This window comes from Cnephaeus nilssonii (assembly GCF_951640355.1).
Source record: "Cnephaeus nilssonii genome assembly, chromosome: 3".
Taxonomy (NCBI): domain Eukaryota; kingdom Metazoa; phylum Chordata; class Mammalia; order Chiroptera; family Vespertilionidae; genus Cnephaeus; species Cnephaeus nilssonii.
Window position 1 is genome coordinate 45,162,184 of NC_137074.1, and position 24,268 is coordinate 45,186,451.

At 48.0% G+C, this 24,268-nt stretch overlaps 1 protein-coding gene across 4 annotated transcripts; it reads right to left on the minus strand.

Annotated features, from left to right (window-relative positions):
* Positions 1 to 29: 29 nt before the first annotated feature.
* Positions 30 to 24,268, minus strand: BCL6 (BCL6 transcription repressor). Of its 4 annotated transcripts, none has more exons than XM_079766679.1 (10): positions 24,222 to 24,268; positions 13,502 to 13,540; positions 12,507 to 12,678; positions 10,560 to 10,781; positions 7,904 to 8,875; positions 7,422 to 7,609; positions 5,866 to 6,033; positions 4,686 to 4,816; positions 4,442 to 4,579; positions 30 to 1,224 (listed from the first exon to the last, which is right to left on the minus strand). In XM_079766679.1, the coding sequence occupies exons 3-10, from the start codon at positions 12,665 to 12,667 to the stop codon at positions 1,081 to 1,083; spliced, it is 2,124 nt and encodes a 707-aa protein (XP_079622805.1). In that variant the 5' UTR covers positions 12,668 to 12,678; positions 13,502 to 13,540; positions 24,222 to 24,268; the 3' UTR covers positions 30 to 1,080. The 4 variants fall into 4 exon arrangements, with proteins under 4 accessions (XP_079622805.1, XP_079622807.1, XP_079622808.1 ...); XM_079766681.1 differs by having other exon boundaries at positions 22,503 to 24,262; XM_079766682.1 differs by lacking the exon at positions 24,222 to 24,268 and adding an exon at positions 16,232 to 19,067.

Below are 24,268 nucleotides of genomic sequence, written 5' to 3' on the forward strand. Positions count from 1 at the left end.
GAACAAGGCGACTAGACTTTTCAACATTTTATTCTTGTATTTGTACAGCTATATGTTACAATGCGGTAATGCAGTTTAGACACAGCCAAACCCTGTCTCCGGAGCAGTTCTAACACAAGCACGACGCAGAATGTGATGGATGAGACAAACATTCCCAAAGAGGCTGTTAGCGACAACTTCCAGTCCCTGTGTCTGCCTACACTTCAGAAAGGGATGGAGCGCTCGCCCATCCATCGTTGAAAACTTCCATGAAAAAGGCACCGTAGGACACGTTGTATAGGTATATACAAACCGGAAACGAGAACAAAACTACACATTTTTCCTTCCGCAGCTTTTTTTGTTCTTTTTTTTTTTTTAATACACACTTGTAAATTGTAAACCTTCACTTGCAAAAAAATACAAATACACTGAGGCATTTTAGACAAAATATTTTCTTACTTAAACAGATGCAATACTTAAAATATTCTCTTAAGTGCTCTTTCTCAATAAAGATTCTCAGATCCGTGTCTGCCTGCAGATACAAAATCGAGCCTTTAACGCAATGTCATATTTTTAATATATCTTTTTTAGGTTTATATATATTTATTATATATATATATATATTTATATATTTACAACTCTGCCATATATTCCTTCACCTTTGGTTAAAAAAATTAAAGCCCTCTGTTTGATAACATACCGAAGTCTCTTCTTTTAAAAGAAAGCACATTTACATACAAAAGAAACATCTGTTCCCACAAAACATATACATTCCTCATTTTGCAGACTAAGTCAAGTCAGAGCTTTTGCCTACTCCCCCACTTTGATGTACAAAATGATTCTGCTTTTTGCTGACATGGTTCGCCTTGCACATAGGAGAAGAAGCAATATTATTTTCTTAATGTTGATGGCAGTGGGGGAAGGGGAGCTGCCTTGGCTCCCGGTCCCCACGCCCTCCCCCCACCCCCCATACCCAGCTATGATTTGCACTAGTTGATGAAAGAGGCACTACATCATGGGATGAATGCTGTAAAGTGTTACAGTATCCTTTGGGTAGATTCTGAGAAGGGGCTCGAATGGAAAGCGTCAACACTCCATGCTTCAGCAGGCCTTGGGCAGCTCCGGGGGCAGGTCGGTGGCTGACACGCGGTATTGCACCTTGGTGTTGGTGATGGCGCCGTGCTTCTGGCGCAAGTGAAGACGCAGCTGGCTTTTGTGACGGAAATGCAGGTTACACTTCTCGCACTGAAGGAAAACCAGAGGTAAACGGTTAGCTGTCATCGACTCAGGAAACATGTCATTGTTCAAAGACCCAGAGGAGGAGCTTCGCCCTGTCTCCCTGTGAGCCATCCAGCAGCTGTTTCCTCTTCGTGGCCAGGTTACGAGCCCACCTGAATCTGGGATCCTGCTAAGGGACCAGTACCGCTTTGTGCAAATGTCCCTTCCCCGCTTTCCAAAACGTTGCTCATACTTTTCTCCTGCTTAAGCTGTATTTCCCTGACTTAACTCCACAAGTTCAAGTCTTTTTTTTTTTTAAATATATTTTATTGATTTTTTACAGAGAGGAAGGGAGAAGGATAGAGAGCTAGAAACATCGATGAGAGAGAAACATCGATCAGCTGCCTCCTGCACACCCCCTACCGGGGATGTGCCCGCAACCAATGTACATGCCCTTGACCGGAATCGAACCTGGGACCTTTCAGTCCGCAGGCTGACGCTCTATCCACTGAGCCAAACCGGTTTCGGCCACAAGTTCAAGTCTTATCCAAAATGCAGCTCAGATGAAAACTCCCCTAATTATTAAGGAGTCCCTGAATCTCTCTAGAATGAAAAGAATCCCTCTTCCCATTGAACCCCTGTAAGATTTCTAGCCTTGTCTTATTAGGTGGGAAATGCTTCGAGGGCAGTGACCACTCCTTACAAAACTTCATAATCTTCTTAGTATCTAGTAGAATATACTTCTTAGGCAATTATACATTAAAGCTGAACACATTTGGACAAATGGGCTGAATCACGAAAATTAATGAGTCTAAGGATATGCCTTAAAAATGCAGTTAGACTCCTTCTTAGTGGATACACTTTAAGTAAGCTAACAAGGCATCCCCAAGTAGAGCTGTTTCTTACTTTGATTCAATGAATGGATGCTAATGGTTTTAGTGGAAGAGTTACTTAAAAGTAAAATGAATGATTCTATGGGGTAACCTGAATATAATCCTCGAAGAGAAAAAGGGCAATTTAGGTAAAAAATAAGAAAATCCAAATACAGTATGGACTTTAGTTTGCAATAACGTATCAATATGGGTTTATTAGTTGTGACAAAGGTATCATACTGACGTAAGACATTAACAACAGGGGAAACTGGGTGCACATAGGAGCTCTCTGCACCTCCTTTGCAACTTTTCTATAAATGTAAAACCATTCTAACTAAAAGTGTAATAAAATGTGTTCATTTAGAGAACATTTTTAAAGTAAAAATGGAAATACATTTAGAGAAATAAAAAAATCAAATGGGCGGGACAGTGAGTAGAAAGAGCCCTGGTCTCGGGAGAAATGGGGCCCATCCATGCCCCCCTCCGCTGTGTGCCCTGGGTGCGTCCTTTCTCTCTCTGGGCCTTGGCTGTCCCTCTGTATGGAACTGAATCAATACACTCGCAGGTCACTCCTAACTCAGACATCCTGTGCATCTAAACTTCTAGAGCAGTGGTTCTCAACCTTTCTAATGCCGCGACCCTTTAATACAGTTCCTCATGTTGTGGTGACCCCCAACCATAAAATTATTTTCGTTGCTACTTCATAACTGTAATTTTGCTACTGTTATGAATCGTAATGTAAATATCTGTGTTTTCCGATGGTCTTAGGCTCTACAGCAGCAGTTCTCAACCTGTGGGTTGCGACCCACAGGTTGAGAACTGCTAGCAGGGTCGCCTAAGACCATCGGAAAACACAGATATTTACATTACGGTTCATAACAGTAGCAAAAGTACAGTTGTGAAGTAGCAACGAAAATAATTTTATGGTTGGGGGTCACCACAACATGAGGAACTGTATTAAAGGGTCGCAGCATTAGAAAGGTTGAGAACCACTGTTCTAGAGGATAATTATAATAGCAAATAGTTATTTTCCTCTTACTACATGTCAACCGCTCTGCACACTTTAGCAAATTCATTAACTTAATATAACTCTATATGGTAGGTCCTCTTATGGGCTCAATTTATAGGTGATAAAATTAAGGTACTGAGAGAATAACTAATACACCCAAGAATAAATAGGAAGTAAAAAGATATTCACTCAAGGATTGATAAACAAAACAATGAAAGTAACCCCATTTTGCTGCTAACATTTGTGATATGGGTTAACCATTCATCAATTCGTTCTTGTGCTCATCACTAACTAGAGTGATGCCATATTCTCTTTTCAGATTAAATGGAAACTAGAAAGATAAAAGAGGCTGCTGTCTCAATACTGCCCTGCAGGGCCGCAGAACCTCAGTGACTGAAAGAGCACAATTTGAAAACCGTTCTTCTACAGCATCCTCATCATTTCACAGAAAAAGAAAACTGTGGAACAGGGAGAGAGGCAGGGCTTGCCCAAGGCCAGAATAAGAGCCGAGATATCTCAGCCTGCCTGAGATCTGCAAACTATTCCTCTATGGAGCCAGACAGTAAATACTTTAGGTTTCGTGGGATATTTTACATTCTTTGACACAACCACTCAGCTCTGCTGCTGTGTTGTCAAAAGTAGCCACAGACAATCCATAAACAAGTAAGCAAGGCTGTGTTCCAATAAAACTTGGCTTATAGACTTTGAAATTTAAATTTTATAAAATTTGCACATATCACAAAATATTGTTCTTTTTATTTTTTTTACACACTTGAGTGTATAAAAACCATTCTTAGCTCATGGAATGTTAAAAAAAATTAGCCTATAAGCCATTAATCTGCAGAGTCCCTGCCGTGGAACACCATGATTCCGATGGGTCAATCATGGCTTCTGGCTGCTGGCCACCTGTTCCTTTCCTTCTTGAAATGTTCTTTTCTCTGTTTTATTTTATGTCACCACATTCTTCTACTCCTAATGCTATGGTTGGCTGCTCCTTCTCAAACTCCTTAGCTCGTCTTCAGTAGACAACAAGCCCAGCACTGAGGCATGCTGTAAGCACTCAATAACCATTTTGGAATGAATAAATGAATGACTCTACCATTTAGGTATTCATAATTCAGACCTCTTTCCTAAGGCCCAGATCACTAAATCCAATACCCCCACTTTAAAGATCAGCAAACTGAGACCCCGGCCAAGGTCAAGCAGGGTGTCTTTGAAAATCAGGCCCAAATCCACATCTATGACCATAAGTCCAGTGACCATGCCACTGTGCACTTGAGACAGGAGCAAACAGTTCTGCTGCCCCGACACTCCATATCCCTGTCCCTCCCAGGTCAACCAGTAGCCACAAAGGCTCCCTTACATGGTAAGGTTTCTCTCCCGTGTGGATTCGCAGGTGGCTCTTTAGAGTCTGAAGATGCCGGAAACGGGTGCCACAGATTTCACATGGATAGGGCTTCTCGCCAGTATGGATAAGCACGTGGGCACGCAGGTGAGCCACCTGGACAGAAGAGCAAAGCATGAGAGGCTCTGTCGGGGTGAGCTGCACACCCCTGGGCAGCCACGTGCACAGGCTGAGGGGCCCTTTCCCCATGCCCCCGGCTCACCTGTACAAATCTGGCTCCGCAGGTTTCACATTTGTAGGGCTTCTCTCCAGAGTGAATTCGAGTGTGGGTTTTCAGGTTCGCCGGTCGGTTGAACTGGGCCCCACAGATGTTACAACGATAGGGTTTCTCACCTATTACCGAGGGAAAAGGAAAAAGGATAGCTATATTCAATGGAGGTCAACATAGTCCCTGGCTCCTGGATTTCAAAGCAAGCTGCCCTTCCCAGGGCTGTTTCGACTTTCTGTCCCTTGGAAGGTGTCAAAGGGAGGATCCAGGGGCCTCCCTCCCCTCCCCCCATACACACAACAGCACCCCTTGACCACAGTTTAAAGGCATGGAGGAGTAGAAACAATACTGGTTGTGGAACAGTGATAGAGTGAGGTTCCAGGAAGCCCAGGAACCAGCTTTGTCATCAGGATCATCTAACAGTGGGACTCGGAAAAGTCACTCTCTTTCTCTGGGCCTCAGTTTCCCTCTCTAGAACCCGAGGGGCGAATGTTGATGGCTTGGAAAGGCTCTTTTAGCTGTTCGTTTGGATAAGACTGATTCAGTAGTCAACACACTCAGCAGGGAGATACCATCAGGCTGTTCTAGTTTCTTGCAGAACAAACATGCTTTTCCGCTTGTGGCAACTACAGCTGGATTCCATTTGCAAAGGAGGTGGGGCCTGAGTTGGATTAGATGTTCAGACAGAGGAAACCAATAGAGGGTTGTGCCTTCCTTCATGGAAAGTTTCTGGGATAAAGGATCCATTTAAAATACCAAGAGAGAGTCAACTTTGGACAACAATCAGGTTATTAGAAGCTACCTGGTAAAGGAATATGAGTTGATAAGGAATAGGCCCTTAGAGGAAATCAAGAGGCCTTTAGTTTTTTTTCTGGCTTTGCAAAAACCAAATCTACTTCGTGTCTCTCAGCCTTAGTTTCTCCTCCTCGACAGTGGGAAACTGTCTCTAGCGAAAGAAGAGAAGCAAAACAGAGCAGCTCAGAGGAAAGACGAAGGGTACATGGAGTGGACCAGCCACTAAGCAAAGATGTGACAGGGCTAGAGCCCTCATTCAGGCCAGGACGGGGCCTGCTCTCTGCCTCACCCCACCCCCAGACTGCTTTCTCTGGAATCCTCTCCCTTTCCTGACCCCAGTAACATCAGCAGGCTCAGGTCGGGTGGGGCAGGGCCATACCTGTATGGACGGTCTTGTGGCTGGCAAGGTTGCCCTTGTAGCGGAAAGAGGCCTGGCAGCGGTCACACTTGTAGGGTTTGTCACTGTGGGTCTGCAGCGTGTGCCTCTTGAGCGAGGCCTCCTCAGAGAAGCGGCAGTCACACTCATTGCAGAAGAAGGCCCCATTCTCTGTCAAAGGGTGGGAGGGGACACTATCATCAGCGACAGCAGGAGAGATGGGGCTCCAAGGCCCCTCACCTCCATAGCCACCCCAGTGCCCCTGCCCACCCAACATACATGGGAGCCCAGAGCAAAGGGCCTGTGGAGATTTTCTTTTTCTTAGCATTTAGAGTCTCAGTCACGAAGGAAAAAGGACACATTTGAATATTAAGGTACAGAAGGAAGCTCCAACCAGCAGGTACCCAGATGGCCCACTAAGCTTGAGGAAAGCACCGCGGGGCTCTCCTTTTCTGGAGAGTGCTGATAACTGGCTGCTCTTATCAGTTCATAGTTTTATTCGTATTCATTCACAGACGCCCTTGGCAAGGCCCTTCAGGTCCCCGAGCCTCTGTCTGTGTCTCTATCTCCAAAATCAGGATAATAAACCCCTGTCCTACCTGCTTCATAGGAGCACCTGACATAACAAAGCAGCACAGGAATGTAAGATTAAATCAAATGCAGTGATACTTTGAAGTCATTGGGAAGATGAATGACAAACACGGTCACCCTTGCCCCAATCTGCATTTCATGTCTCCCAAAGATTTGTGAGACTGGGAGACTACAGATGATGGTGGGAGTAGAAATAGAGGCCCAGAGAGAAGGAGCTCGAGTGCAGAACAAAGGCAAATGGCCAGGGGGACAGCCCTTGCTCTCTTAACTATAGGTCCACAACCCTGTGCGCCAGACCTCTCAGGGTAAATAATCTATTTTTTCTTTGGTTATAACAATTTGAAAATGACACCTCATGGTGGCTCAGCCCTGATTCGTCATTTCTGCGCTATATTATGGGAGCCAGAGCGGCAGGAAGACATATAGACTTTTTCATCTGGTAAAAACTGGGGATGTCAAACACAGACTATTCAGAAACCTCAATTTAATAATTCTGTTCAACTAATCCAGTTCAGCTAACATTTCCTGAGTACCCACTCTGCTCTAGAGACTCCCTAGGACCTATGGGAGATGCAGGAGTGCATTAGTTCAGATGCTTCCTCTCTGGAATGGACAACCCAGCAGGTGCACTAACATGCCCATAGATCCCGCTTAGGTCCAGAGGGGCTGAGAAAGCACTGGGAGTTACAGCCCCACAAGCTTCTTTTTCTGGAATGAAGCTACAAAGTCTGTTTGGTCATTCTCTGTTACCCAAGATTAACTCTAACACTCCATCTTCTGCTTTGGTCAACCTAGTTCCCTACAATGTCAAGAGTGGAGCGATCAGCTGGTGCCAATGGACTTCATCAGGAATTTCTCCCAATCAGTGACAACGGTGTAAATACTAGTACAATGGGACACAAACCCCACAAAGCAGAGGCAGGGGCGGGCCTTCTCCCTGGCCGGAGGGGGCAGAGGGTGGGACTCACCACAGCTGGAATCCGAGTACTCAGAGTGGGTCTCTCCCATCTCCTCTGGGAACGTGGGGCCAGTGGTGTGGAGGCACATCTCCGTGTGCTGTGGGGACTGAGAGCCACAGGACGTGCACTTCGGGGGGTGCAGGTAAAGGGGCGAGTGGCTCTCACTGCTGCTGCTGCGGGGCGAGCCTGTCAGAGACCTGTGGGAGGAAGAACAGAGCCTCAGCCGCTGAAGCAGAGGGGAGCCCTCCCCCGGTCCCCACTCCCGGACCTAGTTTCTTTCCCACAGTACAGAGGAGGGAATTCCCTGGCTTGCTATGGAAAAATCGCCTTCCTTACTTAGGCTAATTCAATCAGTAGGCACTTGTCCCACTCCTCTGATATGCTCCACATTTCAGTCGAGAAAAGAGCATAGCCCCTGCCTCCCTCAGAAGTGACCCTGGAACTCTGCTGGGAAACCCCTGAGCCCAGACCTAGACTGCCACTGCAATCACCTGTTGACGATGTTATTGAGCCGGCTGGCCTGTGGGATGGTGGAGTCCTCCCCACTGGTACTGAGCTTAGCTGGGGACTGGAGGTCAAGGTTCTCCGGCTCCATGGGCGGCTGGCAGGCCGGTGGGGCAGGGTAGGCTCGAGGGGAAAGGCGGCCCAGCTCGGCCTGCTCGGGGTCCTCGGGTTTGGCATTCTGGTTGAGGCTATTGAGCACAATAAACTTGTATTTCTTCCAGTTGCAGGCTTTGGGGTCGGTGGGGCTCTTGGCTGGAGGGGAGCCAGAGGTCTGAAGGATGCAGGCATTCTTGCTGCTGCAGGACTCTGTGGGCGAGTTGGGCTGGCAGTCGGACTTCTGGGGACTCTGGGGACTAACCAGACCCTTCCGGTTTAGGGGTGCATTGGGGGGCTCGAAGTGCAAGGCAATTTCATCCTCTGAGGAGGGTCTCTCTTCCTCCTTGCCAACCTTGTCACAGGGGAAGTATGGGACATTCCGGGCCGAGGGGGCAACTGGCTTGGGGCCCTCGGCCACACTGTAGTGCATGTCACTCCGTGCCTCCTCTGGGGCCACCTCCTTGGGTGAGTAGATGTTGCTGTGGCACACACTGGGGGGTATCTCCATGGCCACCCGGTTGTACTCCCCAGGGATTGGCCTGGCACTATCGCAAGGGAGGGCCCGCTCCTTGGGGAAGGGGTTGGCCACAGGCATCCGGGCATCCCGCAGCTCCTCATCGGAGAAGAGGAAGCTGTTGACGGGGAGGTGGCTGTACACGGGATAAGAGGCTGGCGGTGTGGACAGGCCACTGTACAGGCTGGGGGCAAAGGCTCTGCTCTCACACCCAGGGGGGTTCCTCAGTGGCAGGTTATTCTCCACCACCTCACGGCCCCGATAGGCCATGATGTCTTGGGGCATCAGCATCCGGCTGTTCAGATACTCTTCACGGGGAGGCTTGATGGCAGGAACCATCTCTGCTTCACTGTAGGAGAAAGCAAGAGAAGACACCGGCCTCCGAATTAGAACTACTAAACAGATGACCTTCCAAATGCCACTGTCTGTGCAATCACAGTTGTGCTTGGGCCAGCTAGACATAGGAAATATGGCTTTGAAGTAGGGAAACACTTGCAATTATAAGGCACTAATGCTTGAAGTCTAGCAATCTAGCCCACAGTTGGGTAAATAGGCCCAGAGAAGAGAAGAGAGTTACCCATACAATCTGAGCCTGTTTAAGTCACATACATGTGTAGGAATGTGAATCTGCAATTCTTTGGATTATTATGGAATGTAAAGCTTTCAGAACCCTTATCTCAGTTCACCCAGGCAAAGTCCTGCAAGGAAGGGAAGGCAGGAATTACTGTCTCCATTTTATACACATGGAAACTGAGGCTCATGGAGGGAAGAATTCATAGTCCTGGTGCCACATGTGCAGAGGGTCACAGACAAACTGGTGCCCTGTGGAGAAAAGGACTCGAGTCATAGGTAAGTGGACTTCGGAAAATAGGTGGCCTTGCTTGTGCAGGAAGACCTGACTATGAAACAGCCAGACCTGGCTTCCAATCCCAGCTGAGCCACTTAGCAGCTGTGTGACCTGGAGCAAGTTACTTAACCGCTCCAAGCATAGGGCCTGACCTAGAGAAAGCACTCAGAAATGATGGCTCTGATGATCTTGCCACCATTATCACCCGCAGGAGACAAAGAGTTCTAGCTGCATATACTGGAAGGGACACTATGTGGGCAAAATATAGGCCAACTCAAACATGATCACAGTTAACAGGGCTAGAACCAATAAGTGAAGATTAGGGAATCCATTTCAACTTGCCATAAAGAGGAGCTTTCTGACTGTCCAAGGTAGACTGCGTGGCTCTGGGAACACTGTGTTCCCAACTCCTGGTGGGGTTCAAACAGAGGCTAGAAACCCTTCTGTTTGACAAGGGTTGCAATCACCCCAGAGCCATGGTCGGCAAACTGTGGCTCACAAGCCACATGCGGCTCTTTGGCCCCTTGAGTGTGGCTCTTCCACAAAATACCACGGCCTGGGCGAGTCTATTTTAAAGAAGTGGCATTAGAAGAAGTTTAAGTTTAAAAAATTTGACTCTCAAAAGAAATTTCAATTGTTGTACTGTTGATATTTGGTTCTGTTGACTGAGTTTGCCGACCACTGCCCCAGAGCAGTGAATCAAATGGTTCTAAACAAAGCTCCTCCCTTCTTTGGCTCTCAGATTCCTCACCTTTACATAATGGTATGCTCCCCAACCCTTGGATAGGGAGTTAGCTAAAATAGAAGAAAAATCTAAAGGATAGGCAAAGGCTTTGGAACAGAGAGGAAGAGCAGAAGGAAGAGCTGAGTGATAATCATGAAAACATCCACAGAGGAGCTGGCATCCAAGCATGGCCTTACAGGGTAGGTGGGAGGAAAGGGCGTGTCAAGTGAATGGGAGAGAGCCTGGAGGTAAGGATGCACAAGGCGTATCTGGATAGCAGTAAAGAGTCAAGGTGGCTGGAGCACAGGATTTCGTAAGGGCAGAAGTGTGCAAAAATAGAGGAAATGTAGGTTGTGGCACATTACAGAGGATTTTTTTTTCTGTATGCATGCAATGTCCAGGGTTTCTCATCCCTTCTGATCCCTCTCATCTCCCAGGCTTCCACCTGGTAGAGTAGCTCACCTGGCCTTGATAAACTTCCGGCAAGTGTCCACGACATGCTCCATCTGCAGGTACATAGCTGTGGCCATCACGGCCATAATGTTGCCCTCCCGCAGGTTGAGCCGAGATGTGTACATGAAGTCCAGGAGGATGCAGAACCCCTCGGGGTTGATTTCAGGATCCAGATTGATCACACTAAGGTCGCATTTCAACTGGTCTGTGAAGATGCTGTAGAACAGGCCACTGCAAAACAAACATATGTCTCACTATAGCAGGCATATAGACTCTCATCAATTACAGTCAGCATCACGTGCAGCCCCTCTCTTCAGACCCTACCTCCAAAACTTCCACAGCAATTAATAATAGTGCCATTTACAGAGTGCTTACCAAATGCCAGTGAGTCATTAAGCACTTTTTATATATTACTAGAGGCCTGGTGCATGAAATTCGTGCACTCAGGGGGGTCCCTCAGCCCGGTCTGCACCCTCTCACAGTCTGGGAGCTTCGGGGGATGTCTGACTGCTGTAGAGGCAGGAGAGGCTCCCACCACCGCTGCTGCGCTCGCCTGTGGGAGCCCACTGACCACCAGGGGGCAGCTCCTGGATTGAGCATCTGCCCTCTGGTGGTCAGTGTGTGTCATAGCGACCAGTCATTCTGCCGTTTGGTCAATTTGCATATTAGCCTTTTATTATATAGGATTCTTCACAACCTTGCCAGGTAGATTCTATCATTCTCCCTCTTTTCAAATGAGGAAATGAAGATCAGAGACGTTAAGTAAGTCTCTCAAAGTCCCAGAACCTGTTTTCCTTTTAGTGTTGTAACTGCACAGATGACCAGAGTTAATTTTAACACTCATCTGCAGTAACTATTTTTTATCCATATCTTTGAGATAAGCCTTGGTCCATCTCTTTATTCTTATTTTACAACTCATACTGTATTTTTTTAAAAACAAGTTGAGTAATGATGACAAATCAATAAAATGATGCCTACATCTACATTCTACTGATTTTTTTCTAAAATCCCATAGACTATCACAAGTTCAATATTCCTAGAAGGTCCAAGTCAAGCCTCCGGGTACCATGCTGTCTGGCTGAGGAAAGAGCACTCAGAAGCCAAAAATCAGGGCTGCCACCTCAAGTCTACTCTGTCTGAGTGTGTTGCAGAAGTGAGCCCCACTTCCACCAGTAAGAAGGAATGCAACCTTGGGTAAGATACTTCTCTATACCTTGGTTTCCTTATCTGCAAAGCAAAAACAATAGTATCTACCTTACAGGGTTGAGGCAAGAACATGTAAAGGGTATAGAATGATGCTGGCACATAGTAAGCACTCGGTTACCATTAACTCAAAGAACAGGTGCTTCTTGTGGATGTCGAATAAGTTCTCTACTAGCAATTGATTCACCTGCCAGTGTCCTTGCTTTAGCGTCTATATAATGGAGGCAATCATGCCATCCATGACACAGGCCACTATGAAGATCCAGGGAGATGACGTAATATAAAATTGCTGTGGACACTTGAAATCCTTGAATATATGAAGAAATAGCTGGCTCACTTTCACTAACTTACCCATGGAAATACAGCCACGGTATAAAGGAAATACAATTATGGAATAAGAGAGCAAAAGATTTCAAATTAGCTTGCTTAACGTATTTTAAAAATCTCTTTCACTTTTCATTTTTTTCACATGTGAACTGAAGTTATTCTCCACGTTTGCTCCAAACACACCCTTTCTTGAGACAGTATCTGATTTCTTCTCCCTCTATTCCCACAGAACAGAAACTCTTTCTCGAAAGGTATGGGCATTCATTCCCTTTCTGGGAGGCTACCCAGCCAGGCCCTATGCTGGACATCTGGACACAAATCAGTTGTGATCCCAAACACAGCAAAAGGCCCACATGTTCCACCTCGTTCGCTACCAGCACCATCACTCCCCTTGTATTCGTCTACCTTTCCCTTCCAGACCCTCACCTGCAGGCCATGAGGACTGTCTTATGGGCTCTAAACTGCTCACGGCTCACCACTATGACAACATCAGTCAAGATGTCCCGGCTCCGGAGGCGATTGAGGTTGAGAAGAACATCACTGGCATGGCGGGTGAACTGGATACAGCTATCAGCCGGTGAGGCCATTTTGTCTTCACCTGCAAAAAGGAGTCAAAATCCTATTAGTTAACCAGAACCTGTTTCTTGCTTACCAGGAGCATGACAGCAGGTTGTTCAGCCTGCTAGCATGGAATGCAAACTGAGACCCCTTGTGTTTGGTCTTTAAATAATTCATGGCCCATCTCTGGGCATTACTGTTCACATCTGTAAAATGGGGAGAATAATTTTTATCCAACAAATCAGAATAGAAAGCCCTTTACAGAAAAGGGGAAGGGAATGAATATTGTTGAGTGTTTTTCCCACATATCAAATACTCTATCAGCATTGAGAGGCAGTGAGTGTGTGACAGGGGAGAGAACCAGGCTTTGAAGGTTAGCATACTAGCTTGACCTTTTTTTTAGCTGTGTGACTTGGAACTGATTGCTCAATGTTTCTGGGCTTTGGTTTCCCAAAATGAGAGTAGTAATACCTATGTAGTTGTAAAATTAGGGATATGTGCCTGATCTATAGTCTAGGTTCTGAAAAATTGTAGCTATTCCCATCAGTATCTCATTTCTCCTCTATTAGGCTTTAGAATTATCTCAATGTTCCAACGAGCACCTAAGCACATTGCTAGTGCATAGTAGGTGGCTAAATTAATTTGAACTAAGAAATAATTTGGGAGTGAATGATCACACAACAGTGTTAAGATAGTCTAAAGCAGGGGTACAGGATGAGGGCTGGGAGTGATAGAGAAGGAATAAGCAATCCTTCACCTCATCTAATGAAAAGTGGCAAAGTTCACAGAAACATATGCATTGGCAAATTCAAAAGAAACAGTTTCCCCACAAAATTTTAAGGCGTATAATTCAATTTACTTACCCAATGCCTTGATTCACAGTCCAAAATTTTGCTTAAAACCTGCAGGGAAGAGAAAAAACAAACAAACAGAAATTGACTTAATGAATGTAAGATTGTCCACTATAGTCTTATTTTAGGACACACGTGTTTAGTTTTACTTTGATAGCTGCAGCCTGCCAGCTGGTGCGGTTTTACTATAAGCTAGGAAACATTTTTCCAGCTCTGCTCTTACTTAAACAACAGGCACCCGAAGCCATGCAATAATGTTTATACCCTGAGTACTAGGGATACAGTACATACATTAATTACATATACATATACACATATGTTTCCTTTCTCAATAAACAATGTTCACTACCTCAAAGCGAGTGCATTTATGCGAAAGAAAACATTTAAACAAAGAAAAACTCAGTATTAATAAGGATGATCATTCAGGGGCCTAAAAACTTTGGACACTTTTCGAAACCTGCTAAAATATTATTTTTCAAGTTTTAGAATGATTCCACAAGGCCAACAAGGTAAATCTCTTTACCCCAATTTCACTGGTGACAAAACTGAGACTCGGGTTCAAGTAGTTTTCCCAAGACAAAACAGCCAGGCAGTACTTCCTGACTGTCTGAAACACTGAAGACTGAATACAGAATCTGCAGAATACAACTGAGGTGGCCTAGCTATGCTTTTCTTAAGGATCTTTGCCTTCTGTTTAAAAGTTTCCTCTCCCTTCCCTCCAGGGTCTAAGACAAGATTATACTACCACAATCTTGCAAGTTTGTGCTTCCCCCTGCTGGTGAAAATATTTAATTGTCTGATTTAGCTGCGAACTGGCCAGGGAGCACTAATGAAATATGTACCTTCTCCACATTGGTTTCTTTAAAACAAAATAAATAATTTAAAAGTACAGGTGGAAGACTCTCATTTATGACAGTATATGGGCTGCAGAACAACAACAACAAAAAAAACTATCTTAGCCCTCTTCCCCACCCCCTTTTTAAAAAAGCTTAGGCCTTAGTTATTTTCCAGGTAAAGGGGCCCGAGGCCAGAGAGGTCTTGTTAGACCACATAGATGGTGAATAGCCCAGCCCTAGGTCTTCTGGCTCAAATTCCTGACCCTTTCCAAATCAGCCTACGTGCTGTAGAGCATGCAAGACAGCACCCTGACGTGGGTGAATCTCATTTTTAAGTTCCTTCCCCCCACACAAACACTTTGCCCCCATTCCAGGCTGCTGAGTCTTACCAAATGAGCACTAAAATGAGAGGTTTCCTTGAGTCTGTAACCAAAAACTCTGACAATTCTCTGTGGTCCCAAGTGCCAGTCACTCAATCTCATCGGCTTCAAGGTTAGGTGTGTATGTGAGTGAGTGGGGATAGGGGGAAGAAAATGGGGGAAGGGAGAGGACAGAAAAAGACAAAAGAACCTATTTCCTCCTCTCCCCGTTCTAACTCAAAATGGGCAGAGAGAGATATACTAAATTGATCCTAACAATAGTTCAATTATTGGTCTCCCATGAAAAAGAATGCTGAAGGCACATGTGAGGTTTATTTATAAACCTGCTCCTCTTCCCTCATGGAAGGGATCCCTAAACACTTGTGTAATACCTAAGGCTGTCCTCCAGCCAGCTGCAACCGCCAGCTCTCCTATGGATTCCAGTCACACACCTTTGGACCACAGGAAGCCCAGATTTGCCATTTCACCTTGACACTTATCAATGATTCACTCCAGATTTGGATTGAAACAAACAAAACAATTCGCCTGGGTCTACTATCAGCCACACTCCTCCGGGCTGGGCACCTTTCACCCTAAACCTCTGCCTGGGTTGTCCAAAAATAAATGCACATACACTAAGGTCCATGTCCTTATTAAGTCCACTCCTTCCTACATAGCTCTGTCTCAGGAGGCTCCACAATTAATGAATATGTGGGTTATGGTGGGTGTGGGTGACAGACTTCCCTCTAGATGCTGCAGGTGTAGAGGGACCTCTAGCATTTGTGTGTGTGTTTTTTTTTACAGACCACTCAGCTCCTTCCAGTCCATTATTGTATCTGATCCTCATAACAGCCCTGATTTACTGGGGAGGACACGGAGGCTCCAGGGAATAAGCCTTGCCCAACATCTCAAAACTAATCACCAGCAAGCCCTGGACAAACCTGTCTGCTAGCTTCAGAAACTCACCAGCGACACACACAAGATTCATTCCACAAAAACAACCAAGAGATCAGAGCTGTCCAGGAGAAAGTGACCACTGCAAGGGCCCAGACCTGGACTCCTCTGAATCCAGCCCGCCCCAGCCACAGTAACTACCGAGTGAGAGTTCAAAAGAACACCAAGTGAAAGTTAAAGATTGTCTTCTCCTCCCCCCGCCCCCACCCCGCAAACTCTCTCTCTCTCTCTCTCTCTCTCTCTCTCTCTCTCTCTCTCTCTCTCTCTCTCTCTCTCTCTCTCTCTCTCCCCTTTGGTGTTTTAAACTTAAGCACCCTCAGGAGAAAGGCAGATCCTTTAAAGGATTTGGAGAAGAAAAAAGAGGGTCCTCCCCCTAAAAAAAGAGGAGAGAGAGAGAGAGAGAGAGAGAGAGAGAGAGAGAGAGACTAAACAGGAGATGAGAGGAAGGCTAGGTTCCGGCGACAGCGAGCCAATACAGAGACCCCATCCTTTTCCTCCTCCCTACACTCGGTGGGCACTGGGCAGCCCGTTCTCTCGCTCACACACACCCAAGCCCTGCGCGCGGGAGCAAGCCCACCCCCGCTATACGGTACCTGGCTGCCAGGGACTGCCCACCCGGGGGCGTTGTGCCACCACCGCTGCCCATCTGTCTCCGAGTCCCCGTGGGCTCGGCGGAGGCGCCGCGGTACTACCGTGGCAGCCCTTAATTGGGTTGTATGGGGATAAAACTTTTCGTGCACCTCGGGAACTAACATTGTGTGTGCCTCTTTCTTTTCCTGTTACGCCGTCAAGGCAGGGGGCAGTGAGGGGAATGGCTCAGCCCTCTCATTCCCGGAACGTAGTCGATCTCCGCTCAGCGGAGTTCACGGAACACCCTCTGCCTATCGCCGGCTCCAACGAGAAGTAACTTTCCAGGAAGCCGCGGGCCCCCAACGGCCGCCGGGATCGCCGCCTGCGCCGCGCGGGCTGCTGGGGATTCACCGGGAAGGGGGCGGGGTGGGGGCGCCCCGGAGGCTGGCGGGGAACACGGACACTTTCCCCTAAATATCGTCGGCCGCGCGCATCCTGGGACTCGCAGCTCGCCGAGTCCTACCCTTCCCCGCACCAGTTTTACTTATAAATGGGGATGGTCAGAGGCGTTAGTAGCAGAGCCGGCCTAGACGCCAGGATTTCGGGTCCAGTCTGAGGCTCATTTCATAACTTCAGGTTGCCCAAGTCTGGCGTTTATTTGCCTGGGTCGCCTTTTCTCTCTCTCTCTCTCTCTCTCTCTCTCTCTCTCTCTCTCTCTCTCTCTCTCTCTTTTCGCTTGGCCCCGAACTCCCTTTTAAAGAGGATAGTTAGGCGAGGCGTCAAGGCCTAAAAGGTAGAGGGCTCAGGGTCTCCATGCAGCGTACCCCAGCCGAGTTGGAGAAACACTAAACCGATAGCCCCTTCCGCCTACGTTGGCAAGTAGGGGAACACAGCTCGGCTGGGTTTCCGCCCCAAGTCTTTAGAATAAGAGCTGCCAGGCCGAACCTGGCCAGGTTTCGGTTTTTCCGAATTCTATTTCTCCGAAACCCCGTAGAAACAAGGTTGGGATTCAGGAGAGGCCCGGACGCCGACCCAGCCGCGCGCGCGCGCGCGCGCGCGCGCTCCAAGGTTGCCGCGTCTTCCCGTAGCCTTCCTGGGAATTATAACCCCTGGGCGCCATCTCCTATTTATCTCAGCAGCGGGCTCCAAGAGGCGCTTTGGGGGGCTGGGACTGGGGTCCCGGAGATGCGAAAGACGCAGCCTTTCAAGCCACAGCTGGGTCTTAAAACTGGCGTTGGTGACACCCGGCGCCGCGCCACCCGTCAGCGGCGGAGTTAAGGTCCGTTCATCAAGACTGGGCCTCTGCAGCCTCATACTTTGAGGCTTTGTCATTCCTTCGCCCGGTGGAATACTGGTGAAAGCGAAGGCTGAAATTTAATATGGGATGGGGTGTGAATCCAGGAAGGGAAGTTAAAATTAAGTAAATGCACTTATTGGAAATGAGGAGTCCCGTAACCATGTTTCACCGCTACTTAACACTAGAGGGAGCCTTCCCACCAGGGCTTGATACCAACAATCCCTCGTCGCCCCGCCCCTTCTTCCTTCCCATTGACCTAGTTTCGACAGTCTCGGGAGGAGAACTCGGTCCTCCACCCCACCCCCCGCCCAATCCAGGCCTACCGTTGGGTTATTGGCAATCTAATAACTCCAGTAACTCGTTGAGAGATCCAAAGGAGAATGTGGGAAGCACTGTTTAAGGGAAGGGACGAGGAATTTTAATAAGGGTAGAGCTGAGCAGTGAAACCCTGATCGTGGTTCCTGCAGGCGGAGCGCTCCCTTTCTATGCAGCATCTCAACTAAGGAACAGCTCGGGTCCAGCCACAGGGGTCCCGCAGTAGGGGGTGGGGTCAAACTGCGGAGTTGTTTTTGTTCGGTGCGGGACTCTCTTCGAGCTTTTTCGCTGCGGGGCGGGAGGGTGGGGAGTCGACAGTAGATGAAAGCCAATTTGATAATGCGGTGGCCTCGGCAGCCGTTTTGGGAGACCGAGGTTCGAGGTGTTCAGGGACATTATGTCCTAACTGTCTATCACGTTTCTGACAAAAGCGCTCTTTTAAGCCTGCAAACTTCCAGGAAATGCAGTAAAACAGAGGGATGTGTTTTATCAGCAAGATCTGAAGAGGAGCTGCAGAAGGGACGCTCCCCATGCTTCCAGCTTGCGACAGCCTTCCAGAAAGGTCCGGCAGACAATGCCAGCAAACCACGTCCCCAAGCAAAGCTATCTCGGCCATCCTGGTTGGGCCCGCTCGGCTTCTGCAAAAAGGCCTGCGGGGGAGGGAAAAGGCATGATCTTCCCAAGCAAACAATGCCTTTAAAAACCCGATCTGGACAGAAGTCAGCCAAGGTCTTTATTCGCGTTAATGAAGATGGAAGGCACTAACTGTCCTTGGAAAGCGATGAGTCAAACTTGACCGCTCTTCAAACACGTCCCCAGATTCATTTCCAACCCGAACAGAGGCGCGTTTCTCCGACGCGGCCTCCAACAGCTCCCCCCGTGAGAGAGGCTAAACTCGATTCCGGCGGACCAGGGCGGTGGAGACCACAGCGTCTCCTCGGCTGTGCGTGCGGCCGTCGCTAGGGGCCGCTAGGACACCGACGCACGTTTGCCATCTTAAGTTTTTAACTCTCAGAAAGAAAAGTTTGCTATGAAGCGGTGGTGGCACAAATTCTAATGAGGATTACACTCTGCCGGTCTATAGGGCCCACCCACACAACTGATTTCTCTCCAAGCCACTTAGCCAAGTTTAGAAAGAAGAGGGTAGAGAGGAATTTCAGGATCCACATGTGAGCCTCAGGTGCTGCAAGATGCATCTCCGCAGGTCCAGGGACTGGGCCTTCATCACTCCCTAACACACGCCTCCCCTTCCCCTCAAGATATGAGCCACCCCCACCCCCCACTCCTCAGCACAACTGTAGGCGTTTCATGTTAGTTACTGAAAATCTTAGGCCATACTTTAAAAATCAATTCCTCCAAGACAGCTGGAGAACCATTTTCCAACTTCAGTGACCTAAGAGGTTGGAATCCAGGCTCTTTGACGGCTGTTCCTTCTCTTACATACCTCAAAGGAGCGGAGGTAAGCTTGCCTTTGACTTTCAGTCACTAACCTGGAAATTCAGAAACTTAAAATCTGGCCTGGACTAAGTCAGTATCTCACTATTACAGGTCCCCTCATCAGGCCTGTTTCCTCAACTGTAAAGAGTTGTATGTCCTAGAGCCCCCATGGCATCCCTCCATTTACTAATACCCCCCTTCCCTCCTCACCCCCCCCCCTCCACCGCCCCGAGAGGCAACAGCGATATGGAGGTAGTGTGATCAACGCGAGTTCTTTTGAGTTCTTTTACGGTTCTCTTCTTGGAGGCAGATGCCCATCACTAAGCAATCTTGGATCGGGCAAGCATCCCGAGGCTTTATAATTTTCATCCATCTTATCCAAATTTTGGATGTCGGATCCCATCCTCACTGGAGGCTGTCCTCCCTGCCAGTCCTAGTACCAGGTTGGGAGACTTGGGAGACCAGAAGTGACGCGATCCACCCACCGCCCAAAGCTGGAATCTCAGCAAGACCTATCACTAGGTGGCAGACTCAGTCCGTCTGAAAATCACTGCGCGGCCACAACCTTCCACACCCAACTACCCCCAACCTTCCCCACCCCCCCTTTTTGTCTGTTAGGGGGAGGGAGTTGCCATCATAGGCCAAGCTGGAAAACACTTAATTTACTAGATGTAATTCTTTTCTTCGCGATGCTCACGCCTCTAGCAACCACAACACATTATCTGGAGTTGAGTTCCTGGAGCAGACTGGTTTTTCCAGCCGGAAAGGCTGAATGTATTGAAAAGGGAAAGCAAGGTGCACTTGTCTTCAAAAAAGAACAGAATGACACTCAATGGCATTTAGCAGAGCTCCCGGTCAAGAACTGGGCGACCAGCAAAGGAAGTCTAGAATAAACTCCTGATCCCCACAAAGAAAGCGGACCGTGGAGGTCAACTGCAGGGTTCCACCCAGGCTTACAGCGCTCCAAAAATCCGGGAGAGTGGGAAAGAGCGGAAGAGTTTGGCCTTTTGATGGGGCCACTGGTCTGAGGCCGGGATCGAGGAGGATTGGGAGAAGCCTCTCCTGGGGTGAAGAGAAGCCGGCCGCTTTGCCACAACACAGCACCCTCGCTGGGATCCCTGCTGCCGCGTTCCCACTAGTTGCGCAGTGCAGGGAACCAGCATGCGCCACACTAACTTTGACTCCGGCTGGCTGGGCTCCAAACCAAGAAACTGACCAGACAACCATCGCCCTGAGCAATCCCCTAACCTCACTCCTGAATCTCTCCTCCCTCCCCCCACGCATACACCACCATCACCGCCAGCAAAACTACAGGGCTTCCAGTCATTATGGATTTTAACACTAACATATTCCTTCTTATCTAAATGTCAGACAGGTAACAGAATTCACGTGCTCTGAGAAGTCAAGTCCAAAAGAAAGAGAACGGGGACTATCTCCTCCAGGAGAACTCCCTTGCTTAAAGCCAATTAGGCAACCTTCCCCTCTCTCTGGTTCCTTCTCTCTCTCTCTCTCTCTCTCTCTCTCTCTCTCTCTCTCTCTCTCTCTCTCTCTCTTATTGGAACTACTTTGCTTTTTATACGACACCATCCTAGCTGAAAAGCATCTTTTCCTCTGAGAGATCAACTGCAAAGTCCTTTTTTAAAAAGTTAGTTTTATATTCCCCTTGTTAAAGGCAAAAAATAAGTGAATTCCTCATAAGGTCATTTCACAATATTTTTCAAATTCTTTGACTAGTGCACATAGAGTCTCACCCACCGAGGGGTGGCGCTGCCACACCACCTCCTCTGAATCTTAAGTTTTTCATAACAAAGTGGCTTGTGAGTGTGGCTACCCCGCAGGAGAGAGAGGGAAGGAAGGATTTTGACATCTAGTCATGGCTAACATTTACTCAACCAATAACTGGAACTCTTCGGGGCTCAGGAAAGGACAGCTTAAGAGTTTCGAGTCCCACCCCTGTCCACCAAGCCCAGAAAGAATTGGAAGGTCTTTTCAAGAAAGCATGGGATAAAACCCTTCCAAACTGAGCACAGAGGAAAGGCCAATTGGAGAATTCCCCCTTCCTCTGGCTGCCTTCAACTTCAAGTTGCCTAGTTTTCACAAAGAGCTTCTGGCCTTATTGTCACAATCAACAGACCCTTAAAATCAGCCAATGCTTGCGCCTGCAGTATTAGAAAGTCTTCCAAATAATATGATATTGGGAACTTCTATTTATAAGTGGGGGAGGGGAAATACTTCTCTTCTACAGGTTTCTATTTTGGCCTGAAGACTCAACTGCAGTCATTTGAGCAAGGGAATGCCCCATTTCCTGGTACCCTCTTCCCATTTCTTCCTCCCCCAGAGACACATATCTTTCTCTCTCTCTCTCTCTCTCTCTCTCTCTCTCTCTCTCTCTTTTTGTTTTTTTAAAAAAGTATATATTTTAAAGCAAGAATGTGATTTCACCTCATTCCTTTGAGCTCATGTTTGCTACCTCCAGGAATAGCGTGTGGACTAGGGCCAGATGAACTTCAACTTGGGCTGCAGATTTACGAGATTCTGTTCCAGTGCCAAAGGCTCTTGGTAGTAAATAGTGAGCAAAATAGATACCTGTCTCCTGACGGATCTTGCCCCCCCCCCCTTATATTTTTTAAGTTATTTATTAAAACCACACACACACACCTTGCAAAGAAAAAGGGAAACTGGCAGTCTCTGTAGAGGAAGCCGGTGGCATCGCTCAGAGCCACAAACTGTATTTCTAAACAGCCCTTTCCCTGGTTCCCTCTCTCCTGCCCCACTTTTTTTTTTTCTTTCTGGACAGTAAAAAAAAAAAAAAAATGCATCTACTGATATTCACTTTACTTATTTAAAAAAAAATTACAAGATTTTTCTCTTGGAAACTATAAACTGACTAGGAAAAAAAAACTCCATAAAGGATTAAATTATTTTGGGGTGTTGGGGGTGGGGTAGGTGGCTAGGTCTCTCAGACAGGGACGCAGTAAACAGCTCTGGACTTTCAGCACACTGTTTAGGGTCATTCTCCCTGCTCAGCTGTCAGGACCCCCACCACCAAGTCTTAACTATTGGGAGAAGGGATACAACAGTAAAGGGTCTTTTTCACTCTTTTAAAAATCTGTTGTGTTGTGTTCTTGTTTTTTCATGGGGGAGCTTTAAAACTCATGATTGCAACACCAGTTCCATTTTTCGCCAGAGTTCGAATAATACAGCATCATACAGGCAACGCAATCCATAGCTCTCAAGAAATTTACCATGGTCAGGTCACTACGGTCGGCAGCGGGCTGGCCCCTCGCTCCAGCTGTCCCCGGGAGCAGCCGACTTCCGAGGCTCCAACTCCCAACCAGCTCCCGCCCCGGGCCGCCGCCGCCGCCGCCGCCGCCTTCTCCCATTCCTACTCCCTCGAGAAGAGCCACAGGTTGCAAATCCAACCAACCTCACATTCCGATTTTGCAAAATCACTCACAAAGATCTCCCTTTCGCGCCCGCGCCCCCTCCTCCCGCGCCTGGTCGCCCGGCCAGGACCACAAAGTGTTCTTTCCTCCCGGGTCTTGCACGTAGGAACGCGGGCTGCGGCTGTTTTGTTTTTTCCCCTCGCCCAGTGCAAGGTCCTCGGTAATTTAAAGCCTAATGTTGGCCACTTTCCGGCCCGCCGTTGTCATTTTACAAAGATTGCACCATGGGAAGAATAAAATAAAATTTAGGAACGAGGGGGAACAGCCATTGGGAGCTAACTCCGAGTCACGCAGTAGCCAAAATACAAACACCGCGACCGCCAAGAAATCCCGCCACCTTCCTTCTCTGCTAGGCTGTCTCGTGAAGGTTCCCGGAGTCCCCACACACTGAACAGCCCCGCAGGTGCAAACGCGTACCCCTTTCCCACCTCCCACCCCCAAATCCCCGTCCCGCCAACAGCTTCTCTCCTTAGGACGGGAGAAGGAGCGCGCGTTGTTCCCGACTCCCTTGTCTGCAACCAAGAAAGAATAATTTCCAAAGTATTCAACATCCCCGCCCCCAGGCAAGCTAAACCTCCCCCAAAACACAGGGAAAGGGGACACCAAAACACTCAGATCACGGCTCTGAACGGAAAAAGTAGAAACTATACTTCATCCGGATTTTAGGGGGATTAAAAAAAAACCAACAACAACCGAGGAGTTCGATTGCATTTTTCCTCCAAAATCTCGGCTCGGAGGCAGTGAATCTAGAGGACCGAGGACGGTGGAAGAGAGCCAGCGGGACGAGCGAGCGGGCAGTCTCCCTCTTTGCCTCCCGGAGTTACTAAGAAGGACGGGAAGGGGATGGAAGAAGAGGCCAGGGAAAGGTGGAGGGAGGGAGGGAGGGAAGCCGAGGCAGGAGCGAGGTTAGCAAGGAAGGCAGTTTGCAAGCTAGAAAAGAGGGGAAAAACACAGCCGCAGGAATCCAGCGAGATCACAAGCCGTACGCAAGCAGGCAGCAGAAAGAGCGAGAGCGAGAGCGCGAGCGCGAGCGCGCGTCCTCTCCGCGGTCTAGGGCCAGACAGCCCCCAGACTTGCCCCGAACACCCCCCAAACACTGTCTCGTCCTCTCTGCTCCGGCCGCCCCCTAACTGTCCTCCTTCCTCTCCTCCACCTCCTTTTAAAAAACCAAAACAACACAAGGGAGGGTGGCAAAAGCCTCCCTAAACCGGCCGATTCACTCAGACAACAAGAATCAAATAACAAATACATAAAAATCTATATCCTAGAGTGGGAGAGACATGGGACTAATCTTAGGCATTTATTTTAACACCTGACAGCTAGAATAAATAAATATATACATTTATATCAATAGATACACATAGGAAACTTGGAGCCAAAGCATTTGGCAAGAGCGGAAAAAAGGAATTAAAAGGTAAAATAATGATCATGAGCAGCGGCGGCGGCAGCGGCACCAGCGGCAACAGTGGCGGCGGCGGCGGCAGCAGCAGCAGCGGCGGCAGCAACAGCAATAATCACCTGGTGTCCGGCCTTTCCTAGAAACTTCTTGCATCACCACTTCTAAG

Bases quoted from the DNA above. Each gene is read 5' to 3' on its own strand.
- BCL6 (XM_079766679.1), bottom strand. From the start codon at position 12,667: ATGGCCTCACCGGCTGATAGCTGTATCCAGTTCACCCGCCATGCCAGT. The intron at 6,034-7,421 runs GTGAGTCCCACC...ACCCTTTGACAG, and splicing joins GTACTCGGATTCCAGCTGTG to AGAATGGGGCCTTCTTCTGC. The intron at 1,225-4,441 runs GTAAGGGAGCCT...GTTTTCCTTCAG, and splicing joins CGGGAGAGAAACCTTACCAT to TGCGAGAAGTGTAACCTGCA.